The sequence below is a fragment of the Mustela nigripes genome, chromosome 4 (assembly GCF_022355385.1).
Source record: "Mustela nigripes isolate SB6536 chromosome 4, MUSNIG.SB6536, whole genome shotgun sequence".
In the NCBI taxonomy this organism is placed as follows: Eukaryota; Metazoa; Chordata; class Mammalia; order Carnivora; family Mustelidae; genus Mustela; species Mustela nigripes.
In genome coordinates, this window is record NC_081560.1 from 156,554,500 (window position 1) to 156,565,400 (window position 10,901).

The 10,901-nt window shown below is 43.9% G+C and overlaps 1 protein-coding gene across 1 annotated transcript; it reads right to left on the bottom strand.

Annotated features, from left to right (window-relative positions):
* Window positions 1-534: 534 nt before the first annotated feature.
* ANKRD1 (ankyrin repeat domain 1) lies at window positions 535-9,522 on the bottom strand. The gene is made up of 9 exons (XM_059395901.1): window positions 9,424-9,522; window positions 8,582-8,761; window positions 7,543-7,680; window positions 7,307-7,414; window positions 6,016-6,114; window positions 4,527-4,625; window positions 4,223-4,321; window positions 3,988-4,086; window positions 535-1,418 (listed from the first exon to the last, which is right to left on the bottom strand). The coding sequence occupies exons 1-9, from the start codon at window positions 9,448-9,450 to the stop codon at window positions 1,308-1,310; spliced, it is 960 nt and encodes a 319-aa protein (XP_059251884.1). The 5' UTR covers window positions 9,451-9,522; the 3' UTR covers window positions 535-1,307.
* Between the last annotated feature and the right edge of the window lie 1,379 nt (window positions 9,523-10,901).

Genomic DNA, 10,901 nt, shown 5'->3' on the forward strand with positions numbered 1-10,901 from the left:
CCTGGCAACAAAATGGCTCCCCTTGGAGGTCAGAAATCATTAACCAGGTGTATTTTCTCGTGGGCAGCCTCTGACACACAGCGGTGTCCACAATAATTGTTAAGCCTCTGATTAGCGCTGATGGGAATGTCAACGATCATTTGTTTAACGTGCAGTAATCATTCTTCCCACCAGGGGTCTCTTTCTCCCCACCACTGGGGCCAAAAGAACTTGAACTCCTCTATCTTGGTGATGGTTTTCCCAGCCTTGCTGCTCAAGGTGTGCTTCTGGTGTACCACCACCTCTGCATCATCAGGGAGCTTCTCAGAAATGCAGTCTGCCTCTCCCCACCCCCCACCCCTGCAATGAATGGGAGGGATCAGAAACTGCATTTTAGCAAGATCCTCAGGTGGTCTGCATACATGGTCAATACTGTTGAGAGGTACTATTTTACAGGACATTTCCAATCCCCAAAACTTGGAAGACAAAAAACTCCATCTAAATGGCCTTTTTCACATGGTTCTTTCCCACCATACTTATAGAAGTACTTAGAAAGAGGTTTAGAATTTGCTTTTATTATGAATATAAAATAGACATACAACATAATATACATGTACACATTTACACTTTGCGGTCACTTTCATCTTTTTTTCAGCAAATTCACTTCATCATGGCCCAGTGGCCTGCACCTGCCACGAACATGCCATTTACACTCACGACATTCTCTTCACCTTGGGACAACATGTGACTTGGTAAGGAATACCAGGCCCGGGCGTCTGACGGCTTGGCTTCACCGTCCTCCTCACAGAATCCCTCTCATTCTACAGTTTCTCCTCCTGTCTCTACACGCCTCCCACTGCCCCAAACTTCAGTATTAAAAATTCAGGAGAAAAGAAGGCTGTAATAATCACCCTTGTCCTTTAAAAAAAAAACACCTTGAAATATCATCCACCAATGAGGTGCACATGATTAGGCACGAGCAGCATTGCTCGTTAACATGGTTTAAGAGCAAATCTATGGGGAGGCTCTGAAGTGTTATATACAAATGAAGATTTGCTCACCAAGTGGGTCATTGTGAAGGATCAGAATTTCCAGTGGCATCACAGTAAATAAATAAATAAATAAATGGAAATAAATTAAAATAAATAGAGTGAGATTCACTAAGGGAAATTCCCCTAACTATATGCCTGTGCTTTCTCCAGACTTCACTGGGTGCAGCTGTACAACAGGTGGATAGGAGCTGGGTGTTAGGACTCGTTGCTCTTCCTTGGGGCCTTGCCTTCAAAATGCTGGTGAAGAACAACGGGATGCGAGCGGCGCCATTTCCCTCAGAAGGAGGCTATGCGAGAGGTTTTGTAGGAGTTCTCCTTCAGGCTGTCAAATATCGCTTTGGTTCCATTCTGCCAGTGCAGGACCAGATCCATTGGGGTCTTCCCAGCCTAATCAAAGTGCAGGAGGAAATGTGACTTTCAGATGGAAGGCATCTATAAATTCTACACATCCTCTGTGTGTGTGTGTGTGTGTTTAATGAGGTAATGGATGGGTCTATGTTGTTGACCTGTTTTATGCTTTCCACTATGAGTGATTTGCAGTTTATATTCAAATCAGCCCTTCAGTGTTTCTCACAGGAATGCTTTATGGCATTTCAGATGAGCAATGTTTGGGGGTTTTGTTGTTGATTTTTTTTTTTCCCCTGCCCTGTGGGACTGCCCCAGGTATTTAAAAAAAAAAAAAATTCAATCCCCAGTTCCTAGACAGTAAATGGGAAGAGCATTCCAAGTCACTTTGAAATTTTAAAAATGCCTCTCTATATATCCAGTATCCTGTAGCAGAGGCCTGGGGAGAAAGTGGTCAAGAACCAGTTCCTATCAATTTGGAAAATGATTCCTGATAAAACATGATGGTAAACGAGCTATTTGGACACCTTGGCGAAGTCCTCAGGTGCTGTGCAGAACTATTACTGCTCCGAGAGGGCTAGTTTTCAACTGGGATCTCCTGGGAAATTTCCTTTTTCTTGGGGGGACATCAACAATGTGTAAATAATTTTTGAGACCAAAATGCTTTTCCACTTATGCGTAGGTCTCCAGACAATTACGAAAATGCATACCATGTCACCTCTCAATTCTTGTCTTTAAATATGAGAAGTCTTAAAATTTCCCACCCCTGTTCTTTTGAAGTCTCTTTAACTCAGAGACTGTGAACTGGCAGCTTTAAGATGCAAATCAGTCTAGAGACCTCTTTTGTTTGGGCCCACACAGAACTCAGATTTCTTAAAAGTTGGAATTAATTGGCAACAGTCGGAAATTAGGAGATTTCCCAACTGAATCCGTGAACTCTCTGAGAAAGGCGGAAGAGTTGGCCAGCATGATACCTAGGACTTCACAGAGCAACAATGGACTGGGGTGGGGAGGAGCCACCACCTTTAAAAGTTATGTGCACAGACCCCCTGCAGCCAACATTTATGTAATTTAGGTGATCTGCCTGGCCCCTGTGCTTATTTGAAGTAGTGGCCCTGTAACCCTCATTTTGGAACTCCCCACCTCTGTAGCATGTTCCTTGAGAAACACTCATGGGTACACATGGTGACAGAGCTTTGGACAACAGAATAATGTACTGTGTGTTGTTTCCAGTCCCCCTCAAGATGGTGTCCAGTGGCTTTGTGGTCTTTTGGGGAATATCCAGCCATTGGATCAATGACATTAATAGTTCTAGGACCCTTATGTTGGACTCTAACTGATAATTCAAAGCCATGAGCCCCATTGGTATATTTTGGGCTATTCTTCCATGAATTCCTTTACCTCATCTCTATTAGAATTTATCTCCTGATTTTCTGGCTACTTACACTGTCTCCCCCAAATCTGTAGGCTAGTTCTCTGGGCTGGTAATGTCTTACTGCCTAAAAATAATTGTCATAGTTTCTGCAGTTTTGGAGATTTCATTAAATCTACTTTTTTCCCGCTAATTTATTTAATTTATTAGATAAGACCAATCCCAATATGAAGGATGAGGGGACCTACTATTAACACTTTCCCATCCAGGCAGCCTCTGTTTAATGCTTCTATCCTTTGTTCCTAACACCAAGACAGTTTTGAGGGTTTTTTTTTTTTTTTTTTATGATAAAATATTCCTCTCAGTCTCACAGTAACACAATAAGGGGAGGAAATTATTCACAATAGAAGATGACTGGGGTTTTCCTTCTTTGTGAAGTGATTCTCTACCAAATCTTTCCAATTATTTCTTTGGTAATTTCTATCCATTCCTCCCAGTGATATTTTTAAAGCTTATATTAGATGATGTTTGTCTGGGAATTGGGACCATGAGGAAAAGTTGGCTCTCTTCCCTGGCTTGCAGATGAAGCTAAATTAACACGTACTTGTAGAAGGGACTTATATGAGCATTTTCAGGGCCTAAATATAGGAAATTATTTTGAGGGATATGCAGATAAACCACACTGGAGAATGGATAGAAATTATCTCAAAAAATATAGGCAAAAGCATGGCTAACCCTGGAAGAAAGTGGTAGCATGTCCTGCTGTTGTAAGGAGGGGAGGACTACTCAGAATTACTCAGATGCGATATTGATTAATTTCAGTTCATTGGCTCTTGGCCCCATTGACTGCTGTGGAATTTAATCCTTTCAAGAATGGTGCCTGTCTTTATTCCTGACAACCCCAGGCCTTGCTCAGCCACGGGTGTCCAGGGAAGACAGTGCTTAGGTTTGTGAAGGTGAGCAATTTGACCATCTCATATTTTCAAGAGGAAATCTTAAAAGAATCGCCGGACACTGTGATTGTGTTATGATGGCTCCACCCATCTCTGACCAGGTGACCCGAGTCCTTGCCAAGGACTAGCAATGTCATTAGGGGAATAGACAGGGGCATTTAAAGCATCACAAGACCACCCCCTAAACCCTGAAATCCTACCACCATGGGGCCATTTTCAAGTAGAGCAGAGATGCTTTCGTGCATCAGAAAGCCCACAAGCGGGGCTGCTTATTTCGGGTACTTACACAATTCTTGATGTTGAGGTCGGCCCCATACATAATCAGGAGTCTGATCATTTTGTAACGGTTCAGCCTCACAGCATCATGCAGAGGGGTATCTCCTTCCTAGAGAAGCAGAGACCACAGGCTAAAGTGGGGCCTGAGGCCAGCAAGTGGGTCCCACAAGAGCCCAGGCTTGGGGAGTGATTCCAGATAAGTGAGGCTGGAGCTGCTGGAGGTGGAACTTGGCCCAGGGACTCACTCGGTCTTTGGCGTTGAGGTCAGCCTCACAGGCGATGAGATGCTCTGCGCACTCGTAGTGGCCAGTCCTCACGGCTACGTGCAGCGCTGTGCTGAGCAACTGGGAAATTAAAGAATGCGACTGATTTGCGGGGCTCGGGGACAGAGGTTGTCCCAGACCCCTAAGGCATGTGCGAGGGGGACAAGTGGCCACTATGGTGCCCCACACAGCATAAGCTTCCCGCTGACCCAAACGGTGAGGTGGCTTTAGGAGAGGAGGAGGGAGGGGAAAGGGGCCCAGGAATGGGGGAGGGGGAGATAAATACCTTATCCCGAGCACTGATTTTTGCTCCTTTATTCAGTAGCAATTTTAAGACATCGAGGTTTCCTCCACGGCTTGCCCAGTGGAGGGCTGTAGATTCAAGCTATACCAGAAGGTAAAAAGACATGAGTTAATGTAAAGAACTAGTCCGAGGAGTTAATACTTGGTTTCTGAGACCTGGGAACACCAACTGGCTGAAGCATCCATAGTAGCAGTAGGCTGTCCCCCTATGCATTACGACTGAGAACTACAGTTTATTGAGAATTTCAGCATGCCGACAAGGTGCTGTGCACTTTCGATGGACTGGTCCTCCCAGCAACGTTATGAGGTAAGTGTGACTGCACTCGTTTGGCAGATGAGAAAAACAAGTCTCCAAAATAGTCAAGTTTCTTGCCCAAGGAAGAACAGCTAGTAAGTATCAGAATAGATATCCAAACCCACATCTGCCTGGAACTTTTAGCCACTTTTGCCAAATATACTCAGAAGTTCTAGAGAAACGCATTTTAAAATTCTGGCAGAATAAAAGTACTCCCTTCCAAGAGATTTTAATCTGGATCTGCCCCCTCTTTCTGTGTCCCGTGCTTTTTTCCTCATCTCTTGTTGGTTCTGTGCTGACGTTTATGCCAACACAACCAGTGTCCCTCAAGTGTCCCCACTCAAAGTCATCACACACTGCCCTGACTCTTGGGAGATGCCCTCTTCCCCTCTCTGACATGTTCCTGGCCTTCCAAATCATGCATTCATGAATGTTAGTGTCTTTTCATGCAAACCTTTTTTTTTTTTTTTTTTTTATTGCTTTCCTATGTGTTTGTCTTCAGGGTTCAATTTTGTTCAAATTCTTTGGACTTTTTTAATATCCCTCTTCCACTTTGCTATAAAGTCAAATTGAGCTGCATTTAAATAAATAAAGCATTTTCCCAGCCCAATCTTCAGTCCATAAAATATGCTGTGTGCTGGTCTTTGTAGAACTCACAGTAGTTGAATTCTTGAAGTCTGAATAGCAGCTACTTTCCATGGATGCAGTTCATTCCGTATGCAGTTTAGCCCCTGATCTCACTGATGGCATCTATCATACAAGGTGTACAGCTAGAGAATTCTGACACATCGCTGGCTGCCAAGGGGCCACGAGTGGACTGTCGTGTATAATGGAAGGACAGGGACACCGAGAGGCAAGTGCTGACTGTATTACTTCTCAGTAATGCTACTGACTTGATACTGACCCAACTCTCTGATGGGGATATTGAATTGCATGCAGTGGCTTTCACTTCCTTCTTTTCCCTGGAACACTCGTCTCCTCTTCAGTATGTATGGAAAATACTTTCCACATGACCTAGCCCCCTCTCCCAACTTCTTTTGTATGGAGAAATGAGCTTTTGCCTGGTTTTCTCAGATCAATTTTCAATCCAATCAGCCCCATTTTTCATCGTAGGTTTTCTCAAGCTTCATATGGATTCCTTATTTTGGCTCATTTCCAAACAAAGAAATATATTTACCATATCACGGAATTCGATCTGAGCTCCAGCTTCCATTAACTTCTCCACAATTGCCAAATGTCCTTCTAAGCACGCTCTGTGAAGAGCCGTCCGTTTATACTGTCAGAAGAGAGATTTAAAAAGAGAGAGATAGCGATGCATATAAAAATGAGCAGAAATCCTTTCTAAGAGGCAGGAAGCTGAGGACTCCTACAACCTCACTGATAGAAACTCGAGTACTTTTTGAATTAGAAATGTCAAATGCACTAATATTTCAGAACTGGAACAGTGATCCTGCAACTGAGGCTTGAGTTTCCTGCAGGTACATTTCTAAGTGCTCAGTGGTCCTCATGGAGGGATGTGAACTTCAAGCTCACAACTACCTCAACGCTGACATTTCCCTTTCTTGAATTTTGTGCCTTCATTGTTTGTGTAGAATTTGCCATGCAGACCAGAAGGTTTTCTCCCATCTGGGACCGTTGCTGGGTTGAATATCAAAAAGTATTCAATTCTTCTTTAAGAGAATGGGGGACTTATTTTTAGTTCAACTTCAGAAATGATTCTCCATTCAGTTCAGGGGGGGAAAGGATACAAAAAGGATTAGTGCTTCTGGTAAAAAGACTTCATATTAATGGGTTGACTATTTGGCCTAGAACAACTGTTGCCACTGTTCACTCCAGTGTCCTCTATTTACAGACAAGGAAACAGAGGTCTAGGAAATGCAAAGTAGCTGCTAAAATCAAATAGTCACATAGTGATAGAGCCAGCACTTGAACTCAAGTCACAGAGTCCCTGAGTAGTGGTGATGTGTTTAGGTCCAATCAAGGATGATGCTATTGGGGCACCTGGGTGGCTCGGTCGGTTAAGCATCTCCTTTCAGTTCAGGTCATGATCCCGGGGTCCTGGGATCAAACCCTGCATCATGCTCCCTGCTCAGGCCCTTCCCCTGTCTAATAAATAAAATCTTTTTTTTTTTCTTTTAAAGGATGCTGCTATTGTATGTCTGTCTAAAAGGGACTTGTTGGTCCTGCCTTATTAAAAGTCTACCCCAAGAACATGAAAAGCTAAAGACAAACTAAAAAGTCAGCTGGAAGAATATGAGAGTGCAAAAAATGCTGCAATTCTCAGCTCGAATCCAGCGTCTTTGTTCTGGACCACTGCACTACCCTAATATGCTAGTGGCATCTGGGACAACAGCTGGAGAGACTGTTCCAGGTGGAGTGCTTGTTGGCACCGTGTTAGCAAGGCAGAAGTTAAGCAGAAACAGCACAAAATGAATGAGCTGGATTTTGCAGCACTTTGTAGAAGTTACCTCATCACAGACATCTGGATTGTTCTTGTCCAACAAGAATTTTTCTACTACTGGCAGTTTATTCTCCAGGGCAGCCTTCAGGAACCTCGGCACATCCACAGGTTCCGTCTAAAGCCAAGAGCAAAGTGCGGGAGTTACTGTGAGCTTTCCGACATCCGATCAAACCCTCCACAGATATTTATTCCCCAGCAGCCTAATGCCAGACATGTAATACTAGCAAAGCAAACCATCCTTACAATGATTTCAGGTTCAGGTTCCTTTATAGCTGGGACTTTAGTCTTCTTGTATTTTTTCCTTTTCTTCAGCTGAATGATGACTTCAAGGTCTTCTAAATTTTCAAGCTTTGATCTTTGTTCTAGTTTTTTCTTCTTGAGCTAAAAAAGAAATCCATATTTCAAAACATGGTGACCAGCATTCTGGTTGTGTCTAAACAAAATCTGCAAGGTCTGTGATAAGTATGGGGGAAACAGCGGGAGCAAAACAGTAAAAAAAAGTAAAAAACAAAAAAAAAAAAAAAAAAGAAAAGCAACAGCAACCTTTAAAACTAATCATGGACTTTGACTTAGTGACTTCTTATTCAAGAATTTGGGGCGTCTACATTTTCATCTTCACTTCCCTTGCCTGTAGCATCAGCCTTTGACTCATTGGAGTTAGGATGTAGTCTGTAACTGAGCATCGAGTCATCATTTCCATAAACAAACCCTGGGTTTCTGTCAAATTTTTTTATTTAACTCAAAAGAATCCAACAATAAGGGTTAAGTTCCGAAATATCAATGCCAGTCTCTTTCAGGCAGCCTACAGAGCAGGGCTCATGAAGCAGGCTTTCCTGAGACTACTGCTAACTAAGGCATGTTTTATCTGCAATTAGCAAGGAATGTAAATTCACACGGCACCACGGATTGTCAGCACAGATAATGAACACAGCCAAAGCCATGTGATTGAGAAAAAGTCTCTCTTGCCTGGGATTAACTAGACAGTGTATGACATCAGAAATTCACTGGTCATGTTTCTCTTTCCAAGTCTTTAAATCAGAACGTAGTCGTAGAACCTTCAATCATTGATTTAGAATCCAGAAGTCATTGTCTTGCTACAGAATTAGTTCCTACAACCTGTCCTATAGAAGTTGTCTCTTTATGGGTTTGAATTTGGCAAAGAAACACCTTTGGATGGTTGCATTTATTTTGTTTCCTCCCTTTTCTCCTTCCTGCCTGGCACCTCCTTCTCTCACCCCATCCCTGACTTCCCACACTAGTGGATTCCAAGAAGGGTCCTTACCTCCGCCTCTCGCTCTTTCTCAATTTTCCACTGTTGCTCCCCCAGGCTCAGGGAGTGGGCTGGAAGTGTCTTCAGGTCCTCTTGCTTCTCTAAAGTAACAGCAGCTTCATACTGCCCATCTCTGAAATCCTCAGGTAGGAACTCCCCAGTCTCCTCACTGCCATTCTTCTTCCCTGTGACCTAGGAGGAAAGAAAATTGTAGGTCAGAAGTAGCAGGGCCTGTCCTGGGATCATTCTCCAGAGACAATGCTGCAGGGGGGCCCTGGTCCTCCCTGCCTGATGATAGCCACCTCCGTGGGCTGTGCTCTCAGATCCCAGGCTGGGACACGCTGCTGCTGCTGCTGCTGCAGGAGACCAGGAAGGCCATCAGACGATGGTCCTCCTCTCTTGGTAAAGCAAGGTTGAGTTTAGGCTGATACATTTAAATGCACTTTTAATCCACCTAATCACACTTCACCTAAGAAAACTACAACCCCTCCATGATTATTTAAAATTCTTCCATTTCGGGTACTTTTGACTGACTCTTGGCCTTGAGTTGTGTAAGTTTCCAGACATCTATTCTTGCCATAGAACTTCTTCCCTAAGGCATCCTCATAACTACCTGTGAATCCACACTTTCGTAAGAAAACCAAAGGAGAATAAATAGGAAATACAGAGAACATTCATGACGGCCAGATTTGTTTTCCCAGTTTCACTTATTTTATCACTTAGGCCAAACCTGCTCTGTGGACGACATCAGAGTACCTATGCATTATGCCTGAAGAAGAAGGACATTTCGGGGTTCATATAAAAACCAAGACTACACTGGTTTTCACGGCGAGACAACAACGTGTCTTACATACCAACTCTTCCACTTTCATCACCATCATGTCAGCCTGAGGTTGGTTCGTCTGCCTGTTTGCTGCTGTGGAACGAGTGCCTCGTGTCAGCCCTGCGGAGCCCCTCCACACCGGTCGCCTTATATAGTGAGGGCCGGGTGAGGTCATCTCCCAACCTGGGAACCCAAGTAACACCCCTGCCCCCACCCGCGGCCAACTCAGAGGCAGGTGAATTTTCATTCCAGACTCTGTGTCTGGGAAGCAGAGGAGGGAGGGGCTGCCAAGTAACCCCCCTGAATGTGTGAATCAGGAAGAAATGTGAGAGGGCCATTCCTTGGGCGGTGACCACACCGCTCAGCAATGCAAGTCATCCATTTATCGAGAAGCCAGGGGACAGCTGTCTGTTGATGCCACACCACAGGCTGCTCCTTTTCCTTCTTTGCCAGCTTTCATATGACTAACCCTATCAAGAAAATGTAAATACCCTGCATAGCATACTGCCAGTAATATCTTGCTGATAACCAGACTTATCAACACTTCACTTGGGGGAAGTGTTGCTTTAGGACATCCTATTCCTATCGGTAAACAGTCTGAGAGGAAAGGATCCGGGTCCTAATGACCCTTGTCTATATCAGTTTGGAATTCTCTGGAGTGATGTCTAGGACTAAAAAGGCCTCATGACATGCCACCTTACCCTCGTTATAAGAAACTGAAAGCATTCAGTAATGCACTTTTATTTTATGGTGTCACTGGCCATAATTAGCACATGACACGCTTCCTGTCATCTAAAAGGACATACTTACTGGGGCCTCTTTGATACAAATGGTCCCCACCAAGATTAGAGGAGATCAGTTATTTAGAAATGGCATGGTGTTGCTTGGGTCATAGAGCCAAGGTTCTCAGAGGCTATCACTAAAACACTCAGCTGTGCGAGCTTATCAAAAATGCAGATCTCCTGGGCCCACGCCGGGGCATTCTGAATCCATTTATGGTGGGTCCTAGGAATCTGTATTTTTCAAAGCACTCAGAAAATTCTGATGCATAGAGGTTTGAGACACATTGCTAGAGGGGCAGAGGGCTTTGCTCTGGGGAGGGGTGAAGACTACCCCAGTTTCTGGTTTCTCATTCAGAGCTGTTAAATTATCTAAAAATATTTAGGCTTTTTTTTTTTTTTAAGATTTTATTTACTTATTTGACAGAGAGAGAGAGATCACAAGTAGAGAGGCAGGCAGATAGAGAGGGAGAAGCAGGCTCCCCGCTGAGCAGAGAGCCTAATATGGGGGTCGATCCCAGGACCCCAAGACCATGACCTGATCCAAAGGCAGAGGCTTAACCCATTGAGACACCCAAGAGCTCCAATATTTAGGTCTTTTTATGGTTCAGGAAGAGACTAGGATTATACCTTCAAAGCCATTTATAACCTTCGTTTTCTCAGTAAGAGAAACAAAGGGGAGAATGAGAGGGAGTATTTATGGAGGGGACTGTTAGGATGTTATGTTGAA